At 33.9% G+C, this 14,690-nt stretch overlaps 1 protein-coding gene across 2 annotated transcripts in view; it reads right to left on the bottom strand.

Annotated features, from left to right (window-relative positions):
* LRP1B (LDL receptor related protein 1B) overlaps positions 1 to 14,690 on the bottom strand; it is a 1,768,615-nt gene that overhangs the window by 287,364 nt on the left and 1,466,561 nt on the right. For both annotated transcript variants that reach the window (XM_069473041.1, XM_069473049.1), the window contains exons 44-45: positions 1,977 to 2,169; positions 258 to 383 (exon numbers count right to left, since the gene is read on the bottom strand). In XM_069473041.1, coding sequence (XP_069329142.1) covers positions 258 to 383; positions 1,977 to 2,169 — 319 coding nt within the window. The remainder of the gene's footprint in view (positions 1 to 257; positions 384 to 1,976; positions 2,170 to 14,690) is intronic.

The following is a 14,690-nucleotide window of genomic DNA, read 5'->3' as shown; positions in this document are numbered from 1 at the left end:
CATACTCCTCTGGCTAGTCCAATACTTTCCAGTCCCCAACCAGGGAGGTACAACATTTGTCACCATTTTGGTTATTATTCAACACATGGTGCTATAACTAAGTAGAATCGTGAACTGAGTTCTTGTTAAAATAAAGCAACCAAGCTTCTAATATTGGTGGAGGGTTCAACTTCATGAATATACTAAAACAATTTCAGTGTCTGTATTTGGCATTTTGAGCAGATAAAGTATATTACAGTTCAATTCTCTTTACTTACTCACACATCTGTTGTCATCTAGCAATATTCGGTCCCCTCTGCAGGAACAATTCACTCTCCCATTGGGAGTTAAAAGGCACAGGTCGTGACAACCTCCATTCAATAATGCACATGGAGAAAGTTCACCTGCAATGAACAGGTTTTATGGGTACCATTTTATATTGAATTACTATTCTATGTTAAATATACATAAATAGTAAACCATTAGACTGCCTCAATCTCTCAACAACATCTCATACACAAGAAACATTCAGGACTTTTGAAAACCTAAGCATTCTTAAAGATAAATACATTAGAAAAATATGTAACATTAATCAGTACATCTTTTTTAAAAGTTTTATTTTAGTTTGTTTCAGAATATTATGGGGGTACAAATGTTTTGGTTACACAGATTGCTTTTGTACTGCTTGAGTCAAAGTTGTAAGTGTGCCCATCACCCATGTTGCACCTGTTAGGTGTGATTTTATCCATTTCCCTCCTTCTCTCTCCCACCTGCATGATTTCCGTTAAGTATTACTTCCATCTGTGCACATGAGTGCTGATCAGTTAGTTCCAATTTAATAGTGAGTACATGTGGTGTTTGTTTTTTCCATTCGTGTGACACTTCACTTAGGAGAATGGCCAGATTGTTGCAAAAGGTATTAACTCATTTTTTTTCATGGCTGAGTGGTACTCCATGGTATACAAATACCACATTTTCTTAATCCGCTCATGAATTGATGGGCACTTGGGTTGATTCCACGTTTTTGCAATTGTGAATTGTGCTGCAATAAACATTCTAGTGTGTCTTTTTGATGAAATATTTTTTTTTCCTTTGGATAAATACTGAGTAGTGGGATTGCTGGATCAAATGGTAGGTCTACTTTAAGTTCTTGAGGAATCTCCATACTGTTTTCCATACAGGTTGCACTACTTTGCAGTCCCACCAACAGTGTATAAGCATTCCTTTTTCCCCCGTATCCACGCCACCGTCTATTGTTACCACATCCTTTTAACATTCCTGTCAAGGATGCCATGGCATCAAATGAACTAGTTCTGCTAAAAACCATTTTAATAATGCAAACTGCAATTTTGTAGATATTTCAGTGATTAGAAACTTTTTAAGACCAGATGCAAAGCTTATTTATCAAGTATCATTTTCATAGAAAAAGTTTGACTTGAATGCTCAAAGATATGAGGAGAGTGGAATAGGATTTTTTGAAACAAATAATTAAAAATAAATTATTCGTATTGTGGTACATTAAGCACTATAGAATTTGCTTTAAACATTTCAAATAATCTTTTTCTTTCATTCTTTTTTCCTTTTATTTCTTTCTTTCTTTTTTTTTTTTTTTTTTTTCTTTTAGTTTGGGTCTCTCTCTGTCATTCAGGCTGGAGTGCAGTGGCCCAATTATAGCTCACTGCAGCCTGGAACTTCTGGGCTCAAGTTACCCTGCCACCTCTGCTGCCAAGTTGCTGGGGCTACAGGCGAGAGCCACCACACTGGGCAGTCAGTTTCAATATACTGAATAGTTAAATCCTGAAGACTATCCAAAGAACTATAAGAAAACAAAATCCATATAGTCACAGTACAACAAAGAAAAAAAAGAAGAAAATACTTAATTTTTTTTTAAAAGAAAACAAAATCCAACTAAGTATTTCTAGAAAACATAAATATATTTGTTGAGAGATAAGAGAGAATATAATTGGAAAATAAATTTGCTTTCTATTGTAACTTACAGCTATTGGTGTCATTGGCAACAGCTATGATTCCCATTGGTTGATGTGGAATATCAGAACGAAGAATTTTTGTGTCTCCTCCTGTGTACTTGTTGGAACGCAGGATAGCTCTTCTTCCCCAGTCTGACCAGAAGATATAATTGTCATAAACAGCCAGACTGAGGAAAGTCCCTGGCCCAGACTTGACAATCACCTGCAATAAATTAAAATGTCATATTTTCACAATGAAGAGCCAAATATTTATATAATCCACATCCATTTTTGCTTCAAAAAATAAATTGGATTTAGATTTATTTTATCATCAGATAAAAATAACATTTTACTGAAAGAGTTATCATATTATGCTTTATATTTTATTTAAAATGTTGCTATCATATTTGGTGTTTGTAAGGTGGTTAGTTAATATTTTAAATACATTTATTTAATAATTCAATTTGTATAAATAACTGCATTGTTTCAGCATTATAACTAAAAATCACCAAGTTAAAAATATGAGATCAATTAAAATTCCTAACAAACATTTATTAATCATTATTAGTAAATCACCAGATATATTGGGAACACTCATCAAGTTCCCAGAACTATATATGGAATATAAAGAATCTTAAGATCCAAGTTCTTCCTTTAGGAGGCCTACAGTATGAGTGAATCAACCAGATGTACGTCTGACAATAAAAGTTTAAAATTAAAGACCATACTTTCACGCAGATCAAGATAGAGTAAAAGAGACTAGATTTACCTTCCCACCTAAATTAGAAAGCAACAAAATATGTGAAATAAGGCTTTTCAACTCATTGCACATCAAGTAATGGAGGGCAGTGATTCCTGAGTAACAGGAAACACAGGGTGCGTTCCATCGTGACCACGATTTACCAGAGAGAGATTGCAGGGGACAGCGCAGAAGAACCCAACCAGAGGCCAGAAAACTTCCTGAGTGAAAATTATGGAAAGTAAGAGTTATGGGAGAGCAATGTGGCTTGATCTCACAGGACAGAGTGTTGAGAGAAGAGAGTTCAAAAGAGAGAGAACTGTGGATATCTGCAGAGTCCTTCTGGAGCATTCAGTTAAGTACTGATAAGACACACACATGCATGTCAGGCAACTGTAGGTTGGGGAAAAAGCCAATGGAAAGGATTAGAGAAAAGAGTCCCGAAGTTCACAGGGGTCCAAGAATCATATCTGTTAATATCAACCAGACTCAAAACCTTCTAATTCATGGGTCTCTGAGTAGAATACTTAGAAGAGTCTTGTCTTAGCAGTGGAGATTTATTAACCCAAGACTAAACTCTGCTCTAGTTCTGTGTAATAGACTTTAAAAGCAAGACCTAAAAGGATCAAAACATTTCCAAGTAGTTTAACTTTTATCTCCAAGAAAAAAGCTCAGGAATTTTTATGGGAATATGAAAATTTATACCAATAAATTATTATGCAAGAAAAGATGGAAAAAGAAGAAAATTCTCAAATCAATAACTTCTGCTTCCACCTTAAGAAACTAGAAGAAAAGTAAATTAAATATAAAGGAGAAAACTAAAGATAAGAATGTAAATTAAAGAAATATAAAACAGAAAAACAATACAGAAAAACCAGTAAAACTAGAAACTCATTCCTTGTAATCAATAAAATGAATAATACATCATGATGAAGTTGGGTTTATCCCAGGAACACAACTTGATTCAATATTAAAAATTCAATCAGTATAATTTACCATAACAACAGACTAAAGAAGAACATTCATATGAATATCTTAATAAGTGCAGAACAATTATTTGATAAGATATAACATCCATTCATGACAAAAATTCAGAATAGACTTATAAATAGAAATAAAACCAAGAACAAGAGAGGGATGATTTCTCTCACTACTTCTACTCAACATTTTCCTGGGGTTTCTAACCAGTATAATAAGGCAAGAAAAGGTGAAAAAATCCATATTGGGAAAAAAAAAGTCAAACTTTATTTATTTGGAGATGACAAAATCCTCTACATAAAAAATCAATAGAATCTACAAAAAAGGAGCTACTAGAAGAAATAAATAAATTTAGTAATGTTGAAGGATACAAGATTGCTATACTCAATTGTATTTCTATATAGTGGCAATAAACCATTGGAAATTGAAATTAAAAAACTATTTACAATAGCATCAACAAATCTGACCTATTTAGAAGTAAATATGAAAAAATATGTACAAGAACATAAGAACTGTAAAAATGCCAAGAGAAATTAACAAAACATAAATAAATAAGTATACCCTACCCATGGCTTGCAAGATTCAATACTGTTAAAACGTCATTTCTCCTCAAATTGATACATTATATGTAAACTCAATAAAAACCCAGCAAACATTTTGGAGAAATTGACAAGCTAATTTCAAAATTCATCTGGAAATACAAAATACTTAGAATAGCCAAAAAAAAAAAAAAGTTGAAGGACTAACACTACCTTATTTCAATACAATATAAAATGACAGGTATAAAGAAAGTGTGATATAGGCAAAAGATAGACAAATGCATCAATAAAACAGGAGAGAATTTATAAACAGATCCATATATATACAGACAACTAATTTTTAACAAAAGAACAAATGTTATTCAAAGAAATAAGATAATTTTTTAAAAAATGGTACTTGAAAAACTAAATATCCATATGCAAAAAATGGATTCCTGTCCATATCTCACAACATATACAAAAATTAAATGAAATTAGATCACAAAGCTAATATATAATTTAAAACTATAAAACTTCTAGAGGAAAACTTAGGAGAAAATCCTTATGGCTTTGAATTAGGAAAGATTTCCAGATACAACATCAAAGCCATTATTCATTAAAAAAATGATAAAGCGAATTTCATGAAAACTTAAGATTTCTGCTTTTCAAATGACACTGGTAAGAAAATGAAAAGATAAGCCACAAACTGAGAAAAAAAATTGCAAATCATAGTTCTAGCAAAAGACTTATGCACAGAATAAAAGACTCTCAAAACTCAATTATAAAATGAATGAACAAACAAATGACTCTATTAAAGAACAGACACATTTTTGAAAAGACACTTTACTAAGGAAGATAAATGCATTGTAAATAAGCACATTAATATGAAAGATGATCAATATTATGAGATGTTAGAGATGTTCTTGTTAAAATCACAAGATATCACAACACAACTCTAAGAATGGGTAAATCTAACACGATTGACCATATCAAGTGCTGGCAAGGATGTAGAGAAACTTGTAGAAATGTAAAACGGTACCAACAATTTAGAAAAGGCATATTTTCTTAAAAAGTTAAAAAATTACACCTAGTGTATGATCTACTCTTCTACTCTTAGCTATTCATTTACCCAAGGAAATTAAAGCATATTTACATGATGATTTGTACATAAATGTTTAAATGTTTATAGCAGCTTTATTTGTAATACATACAAAATTGGAAACATTCAATTGTCCATGTACAGGTGAGTGCATAAACAAAATGCATATAACCCACATGACATAGATTACTTTTCTTGGCCAACTTTAGCCAAGCTTCTCTGAACTCTTTTTTAAGTAGGCTCTGTCCTTGGGCATGACCTCAAGAGTACAATTTTCGCAAAATTTCCAATTCAGTTTAGCTATAATTCTTTATATCTGGCTACTCACCATATTTGACAAAATTCCTCATCCCTCACTGTCCCCCAGTGAAGTCTGATCACCCTGGCTTGGCTCCAGCAAGAATCCTGTAGGATCAGTTTAGTCAGAATCCACCCGTATCTATGAAATTTTCTCTGTAATTTTCTATCTACTGATTCAACACCCTGCCCCTAGGTTATAAATTCCTTCTTTTCCTTGTTGTATTCAGAGTTGAGCTGAATATCTCTCCCCTACTGCAAAAGTCCATTGTAGTAGTCCCTATACCTCTCTTGAAATAGTCCTGAATAAAGTCTGTCTTGCTATTTTAACAAGTGTGAATATTTTTTCTTTAATGCATACAATGGAATACTACTGAACAACAACAAAAAGGAGATGTGCTATTAATGTGTATAACAACTTGGATGGATTTCAAAATAATTATGCTGAGTGAAAGAAGCCAGACAAAAGGGAATAAACACTATATGGTGCCCTTCATTTAAACTTCTAGAAAGTGCAAACTAACCTATAGTGATGAACAAAAAGATAGTGTTTCCTGGGGATAGAGTATGGAAGAGGCAAGGTGGCAAGAGAGGGATTAAAAGGAAAGTGAATAAACTTCTGGGGTCATGGGTATGCTCATTATTTTCATTGTGATAATGGATTCACAGATGTGGGTGTGTATAAAAAATTTTACATGTAAATATGTGCAATTTAGTGTTTGTCAATTATACCTAGAATATTATTTTAAAAAATAAAGGTCAGAAATTTTTCTAAACTATTTCAGTAGAAATCCTAAGTATATGTGATTATAACTAGGTTTGGAAGAAAAGGATATACCAGAAAATTGATGTATTTATACTCAAGTTATTTTATTTAATTTTTGTTTCTAAACCTAAACCTAGGTAGCTTAGTCAAATAGTTTCTCTCAATTTTTTATTATAGAAAATTAGGAAATGAATAGGGCGATAGTTTAAATCTAAGTATACCCCTGTTAGTTGAACAAAGAGCTCAGATGTCTGGAAGAGAGAAACTGATACAAGTTTACTCCTGTAATGAAAAGGTAAGACATATTTAAGGAACGGAGCAGAAGATATACAAAAGAAGAAAAGGAAAAACCAGACCTATAATCTTCAAAGAAACTAAAGAAATCTACAAGAATTTGCCTTCATGGCTTCGGAAACTTCCAGGGACATGTTTAAAGGCATTGATGTAATTTATTGTTTTATTTTCTTTGATTTTATTTAGAAGAAATCTGTGCCTTCCTACTGTGCACAAATTACATGAATGGAGATTTTGTAGCATACTTAGAATGAGGAAATGGGCCTTTGCCTTAGGAACTTTCCAGTCAGGAGGGCCTTTGTTTTTTAAAATAATATGTTAAAATTTTAAAATAAATTTTTGTCCTTTATTTTTAAAAATAATATTCTAGGCATAATTGACACACACTAAATTGCACATATTTACATTTTAAAAGCTTTTATACACACCCGCATCTGTGAATCCATTATCACAATGAAGATAATGGTAGTCAATATCCCATTCAGAACTACAGAATGTCCTGAACTGTCCCCATTTCAGAATTTACTGTGGTATAATGGAAAAGGCACACAACGGGGCCTTAGAATGTTTAGGTTCTATGGGCAGCTTGATCAGTCTTTAGCACTGTGGATTTGGAGAAGATATTTCCTTTTTTAAAATTTTAGTTTGTTCATCTCTTAGGTGAGGCTGGTCAAAATCTGCTTGTATAACTTCACAAAGTTGGTATAAGGATTTATGTGGAAATGTTTTGAAAATTTGAAGTCATATATGTGCTTGTATTTGTTTAACTGTCAGAAATAAGTTTGGTATTAACTTTTGTGATTTTGCCTGCAAAGTTATTCTAAAGTAATTATTTTTATTTAAAAATCAAATTTAGATTTTTTCCTACTTGTTACTTAACTCTTGGGTACACTGAATACTATCCTAGTGACAGGCACAGTGAAAGCCCTGATTTGGGCATTATCCAATATATCCATGTAATGAAAACATTTGTACTCCCTTAATATTTTGAAATAAAAATAATAATAATCAAATTAAAAAATTAAATTGAAATATTTTTGTTGAAATAAATATATCAATTTGATTTTTTGGCCTTGGTATTAACATTCCAATAGGAAATATCACTAGGTTAGTTTACTCTGTAATCATAAAAAAAGAAGTTTTATTCCTTCCTCTTAGAAAAGCCAAACTTTAAAATTTATACCTCTTTTAAATTTCAAAAAATATTTTTTTTTGAAAATCAGTGTGAATGAGGGCAGATTGCTTGGTAGGACAATGTAAAAATGATAACTTCTCTTTTGTGCCATCTGAGAAGATTGCCCTGGGGAAGGGAAAGACAGGTAAGCAAATAGGAGGAGGAATGGGAAAGAAGGACTTTGGCAGAGGGGATGCTTGGTGCAAAAGTCAAGATCAAGAGGGATTATGAAATTCTGGGAAACTAAATAAGGTCTAAGTGAATGTGCTGTCACTCAGACATCAGGGGAGAAGATCCCAAGATGGGCCTGGTGAGGAAGGCGGGAAGGGCTAACACACCTATAGGCCATGGTTGTGAGTCTGAGTTTTGTTCTGAAGGTAATGGTCAGCAATTAATATTTTTTTTTTTTGCTTTTAACATAATTTATTTAATTATAAGTTGATACAATTTAATTTTTTTATTACTTTTTTTTTTATCTTGTTATGGGGGATACAGAATTGCAGGTTACATACGTTGCCCATGCAATTAATATTTTTTAAGCAGGTTAGTGTCATTATTGATTTGTAGCTTTAAAGATTATTCTGTCTCTGGGGTAAAGACTAGATTAGATAAGAACAAAAAGAGTTTCCTGAAGATCAGTCAAGATCAACAGCATTTGTTCAGACAAAGGACAATCTTCTGAAATTGTGAGCAAGAGAAAAATGTGAAGGAGAATCCAATTATTAGAGCAGTATTTACAAATAAAGACTCCTACCATTTGATCCAGCAATCCCACCACTAAGCATCTACCCAAAAGAAGTCATTTTATAAAAAATGGACACCCACACCCAAATGTTTATCACAGCACAATTCACAATTGCAAAAATATGGAATCAACCTATGCACCCATCAACAAGTGAGAGTATAAAGAAAATATTGTATATATAGAGGGAGAAGCCAAGATGGCCCACTAGAGACATCACTTGTCAGACTGTCCCAGGGGAAAGTAGGATAGCAGATTGAGAAGAGGGGAGAAGAGCTGCAACTCAGATGTGGATCACAGAGAGTGAGGACAGAGATGGCTGGAGACCCCATAGAGAAAAACTGTGAGACTGAGAAGGAAGAAGATAAGCAGGAGAAAATATTGGTGAGAATCAAATCCAGAGAGGCTCAGAGCCCAGTGAAAAGGGTAAGGGAGGATTATCCTCCCCCTCCTACACTCCTTCGATTAACAGTGGGCCACTAAGTTTATGGAAGGCTTTTCCACACTTCACAAGCCCAGGCATGGCAGCAAGTAAGGAATGGTGAGGTGGACTAGTGAGCCCCAGGAGCTTGGGCAGTGTGTGAGGGGCTCCTCCTGGGAGAGTGTCATGAAAGGCCAGAGCGCTGGCTTTCTTTCATCCAGACACTTCATCCCCAGCACCTCCCCTAATTACTGCAAACAAGAAAGCAGTTTGAGCTTGGGCTGAGCTGAGGCTGACCAGAGCTGTGGCCGCTTCCCCTACATTACAGCTGTGCGAGTAGTTTGAACTCCCTGTCCCTCAGCATTTCACTGGGTCGCACACTGGTGACTCAGATAAGCAAGCCAGTCCTGGTGCCAACCCGCCCCCAGACACAAGAAGGCAAGAAGTCTGGGAACTGGAATTGGGTGGCAAGAAAGCCCATGTGGACACATCTCTGATGGGAGAGTGTGGAGGGGTGCTGAGGAACGGGGATCTGGGTGTGTGTCCAGCTCCCCTGCTATAGAACTGCCATATTGGAAAAGGGTGTGGCATTCACTATTAAATTGGAACTTACTGATCAGCACTCAAGTGCACAAATGGAAGGAAAACTCAGCAGAAATTAAGCAAGTGGAGGGTGGGGGATGGGTAAAAGCATACCTACTGCGTACAATGTACACTATCTCTGATGGGCATACTTATAACATTGACTCAAGCAGTACAAAAGCAATCTATGTAACCCAAACATTTGTACCCCTGTAGTAGTCTGAAATTAAAAAAAAGAAAGAAACTGTGGTATATATAATACATAGACACCATAGAGTACTACTCAGCCATAAAAAGGAATGAAATGCTTTTGTGGCAACTTGGATGGAACTGGAGATAATTATCCTAAGTGAAGTATTCGGGAATGGTAAAACAAATGCCATATGTTCTCACTTATAAATTGGAGATACTCAAGGCATATATACATAGTCATAAAGTGGTGTAATGGACATTGAAAACTAAGAAGGGGGAGACTGTGAGGGGGTTGATGGATAAAAATCTACCTATCAGGTTAATGTACACTATTCTAGTGACAAGTACACTGAAAGCCCTGATTTCAGCATTATACAATTCATCAATATAAAAAAAAAAACAAAAACAACACTTATACCCCCTAAATCTATTGTGAATTTTTTTAAAGTAAAAAAAAAAAAGACTCCTTAATCCACTTTTTACCAGAACTCACAAGGGTTGTTATTTATTCATTTATCTTTTCACCATTCCCTAATCATCAACAACAGCTACCATTTCATAAATGCTTATGCTGTACAAGATGTATATGCATTACATGGATAATTTAATCTTCACACAAACCATGTGGTAGCTACAATTGTAATCTACATTTTACTGATGAAGACTGATGCTTGAAGATGTTATTTTAAGGTCATATATTTACTAAGTAATCTGAGTATTTCAAACTCAAAGTGCCCAATATATGAATTAATTTTTAATATATGGATTTTTGCCTTGGTGATAAGGACTAAAGAAAATCTGTTTTGATTTATTAGCAAATATATATGTTCTGTCTTTATAATTAAATCTATGCTCCTTCAAGTTAGGGACTATAGTAATGTCTTTGATTTCCCCGGTATCACACTTACACTAACAATGTATACACTCAATAAACATTGTTGAAGGACTAAGAATGAAAATTTTAAGTTAGATATAAATAAAAACAGTTGTTATGGGTAGTCAGTCTTATGAAAATGAAGTTTTTCTGTGTTTTTGCCAAACAACATTATACTTACTTTCATTAATTTTAACACTAATTGAATCTAGTAGTTTACTTTTGTACTTCTGCCGAAACAGAGAAAAGAGGAGAAAACCAATATTAAACTCAGTCTATAATTATGCATGTTGCTTTTTAGGGTACAATAGGTTGCACTAGGAATCAAGCTAACTCCAGCCATCTCATTTTTGGTTAAAGTTCCATGTAGAACAGAGAAGTGAAATACACTAAATTATACATTCCAATCTCCATGTTAAAACACTTTTGTCAAAAGTTTGCAAACCCTGCATGTTGCACACCTAGTCAGCATCTTTATTTATAATGCAGAAGCTTTGTCATCATAAATTGCACTCTATCATGTTGTGTGGCAATGCACTTTTATGGCATAATTTTGAGGTACTTTTATCTTGAGCCAACAAATAGTTCATGCTTTAAAATAATAATTCATGTTCATTCATAAAATACATTTCATGACACAGTTACTTAATTTCACATGTGTCCTCATAGACATTAAATTGTTTCTTTGGAGATGCCACATAGACTTGAAACATGTCAAGAATTCGCAGTCACTAGTCACATGCCTTTTGCATCTTGGAACTGGTACCTTATTAGTGCAAGCACTTGAACCAATCAAGGAATACAAGAATATTCAGTTGTGTAAACCAGACAACATATTTCCAACACCCAGATGCTAAATGATAAACCAAATGATTTTAAAACCAAGCAATTGGGAGGCTTCCCAAACACCCCAGCTAATTGCCTCACTGGCAAGATCATATATGATCATTACGAGAACTGACAACTTGCTCCCTGCCATGGCTGGGCATGACAGAATGTTACAGAATTCAAAGAGATTACTGCAGTTGCTTTAGCCTGGGAAATAATGGCAATGTGCTAAATCAGTAAGTTAAAACTGAGACATATTTAATGTAAGAGAGGATGACTATATTTAGTTTACCTGAGGGAGTCTGTAGAACAAATACAAGATGACTACATGCCATTAATGTCTAACCAAATTTGAAAATAACAAGATTCAAAGCAATCATCTAAAAGACTTCTTAATTTTGTTTACTGTGCTCTTAAAAGGGGACACACACACACACATACACACACAGAGGCAATAAAGTTCCTTAACACAGGACTCTTTACTGTTAGAAGAATCCTACCCAGAAACTCTTCTAACAGTGAAGCCACTCTCTAGGTAACCTGGCTTCAAATAGAAAACATGATTGCCAATTTTCTATTACTCTAAGCTTCTCACTAAACTACCAAGTCTTTGTATCAGTTAAGCTTGAAGTGGGAAACAGCTGGTATGCTCAAATAAGGGTAATTTGTAGAGAGCTTAATCAAAGCACACTTGACAAAGATTTTTGTCAGGGTATAGGGAAACCATAAGAGATGATGGATGACCCTGGAGTTGTTACCAGCCTTAGGGCTGAAAGGACAATGGGATGGAGTGGTTTTCAGAACTCAGACAAGAACCACCTTGGGAGGAGTTACTAGCCTTTGTTAGAGAGGCAGACTCTTCAGAGACAGAAATTAGAGAATTAATTCCTTTGACTTTACACAAGTTACTTCTGTTTGCTCTATTTACTTAACTCAACCAGAAGCCAGAGGGCAAGGGAGCCAGTTTCCACACAGTAAGCCTCCCGGGGGAAGAGCACAGGTGGAGGAGGGTGGAGAAAAGATCTGGAATATATGCCAGAAAGAAGTAGTTGAAAGAATCTTATTATGAGACTCAATATTTTTCCTTGGACAACGCTTTTGTCTTCTTGGCACTCAGTCCCCTAATCTGTAAAATGACATAGTTAAAGGCAATGACGCGGCTCTGCTCCCTTTGCAAGGAAAGAGAAAGGGTAAAAATATCCCCTTAAGTCACACAGAGGGGCAATGAAATGAAATCTAAACTGTGCGATTCCCGAAATGTTATAATCACTCTTAAATGAAATTTGGACAAGTTTTCCATGTTTTTATTTTTTTATCTTAGCATGTGATTATAGTTATCAAAGCTGTAACTTACCCCAGATTCTGAATTAGGTACATTTAGACAATTTGAAATTCATAAGGTGATTTGTATCAATAAAGAGTAAATTTCTTTAAAAAAGAATATTTTTTTTTAGTGAGTTTTCTCCACTTTAATTTTCTTTCAAACACATTCATGTGGGGATTCAATTCAAGAGTGACTTCTTTGGGAATCCTTTCCCAGCTGCCGAGGTAAAATGGCTTCTTCTTGTGCACATCAGAATAGTTTTTACACAAATATATTATAACAATCATCAGAGGATATTATAAGAGCTTTTAATTTATCATTCTCCCTGGCAGAACTGAAATATTTTAAACCAGGAGTTATTTTCATGTTTGTAACCCAAGTGTCTACAACATATTTAACATCCAATAATTATTTACTGATGGAATAGTAAATAAATGAGTGATTAAAAAACATTTTCCTCTGCTGTATGGATTTATTTCTTTTGCTGCTGCTGCTTCTTTTAAAGTACCTATGTATGGACTTCTAACTCACCTTTGTATTTTATTTGCTTATGTACATAGAGATAAAATCTTTTCTTTGTAAAATAGTTATTACCAAGATTTGTGTTTTACTGAAGAACAATAGACATAATCTTTTCAGGATCACACTCATATCTTTGATAAATATTTCAATGATGTCACTCTCTAGATCATTACCTAAATACAACTCTCCTGGCTTTTTAATATTTTAGTAGAGAAAGTGAAGAAGTAGTGAAAGAGGTATATATTAAATAAAAACCTCATCCATACCATACTGAAATGTCAGTCTTAATCTTTCAAATTTAGATTAAAAATCAAATATTATTTTATGCTAGATTTTAAGAAGTTAAAAACTGCCCTGTACTAATAGGTATGTATAAATATGTGTTTTTCAGTGTATGTGTATGTGTGAATAACAAGGAAAAGCCAGAAACAAATTCATTTGTTTGGAATTCTTCCAAACTCATTCCATGAGCCTAGATTACCTTGATACCAAAACCAGATAAGAACACACACAAAAAAAGAACCATAGGCAAATGTCCCTGATGAACACAGATACAAAAAATCTCAACAAAATACTAGCAAACTAGATCCAGCAAGCAGTACATTATAAATATTATTCACTGTGATTAAGTTACAGTAGATGGTTACATGTATACAAATCAATAAGTATGATATATTACCTCAACAGAATGAAGGACAGAAACCATATGATCACCTCAACAGACAGAAAAAGCATTTGATAAAATTCAACATCCCTTCATTATAAATTAGGTATAAAAGTAATGTAGTTCAACATAATAGAGGCCATATGACAAACTCATAGCTAACATCATACTGAACATGGACAAGCTAAAAGCATTTTCTTCTAAGAAGTGGAATAAGACAAAGATGCCCACTTTCAGTACTCTTACTCAACACAGTATTGGAAGTCCTTGCCAGAGCAATTAGGCAAGAGAATGAAATAAAAGGGCTGAAACTGGAAAGAGGAAGTCAAATTTTTCCTGCAGTAGACATAATCTTCTGTATAGAAAACCCTAACAGTTCCACGAAAATACTCTTATAATAGGATACAAAATCAGTCATACACCAACAACAAACTAGCTGAAAAAGAAATCAAGAAAGCAATTTGATTTATGATAGCCTCAAAAATAAATAAATAAATAAATAAGCAAACAAATCTATGAATAAATTTGATCAAAGAAGTGAAAGATCTCCACAAGAAAAACTATAAAACACTGATATAAGAAATTGAAGAGAACACTGAGATGGGGAAAGTCATCCCATGTTTATGGATTAGCTGAATTAATAATGTGAAAATGACCATAGTACCAAAAATGATCTACAGATTCAATGCAATCTCTGTTAAAATACCAATGACATTCTTTACAGAAATAG

Source organism: Eulemur rufifrons, chromosome 1 (assembly GCF_041146395.1).
Source record: "Eulemur rufifrons isolate Redbay chromosome 1, OSU_ERuf_1, whole genome shotgun sequence".
In the NCBI taxonomy this organism is placed as follows: Eukaryota; Metazoa; Chordata; class Mammalia; order Primates; family Lemuridae; genus Eulemur; species Eulemur rufifrons.
Note: the sequence above shows the minus strand (reverse complement) of the source record. Positions and strands in the feature narration are given on the sequence as shown.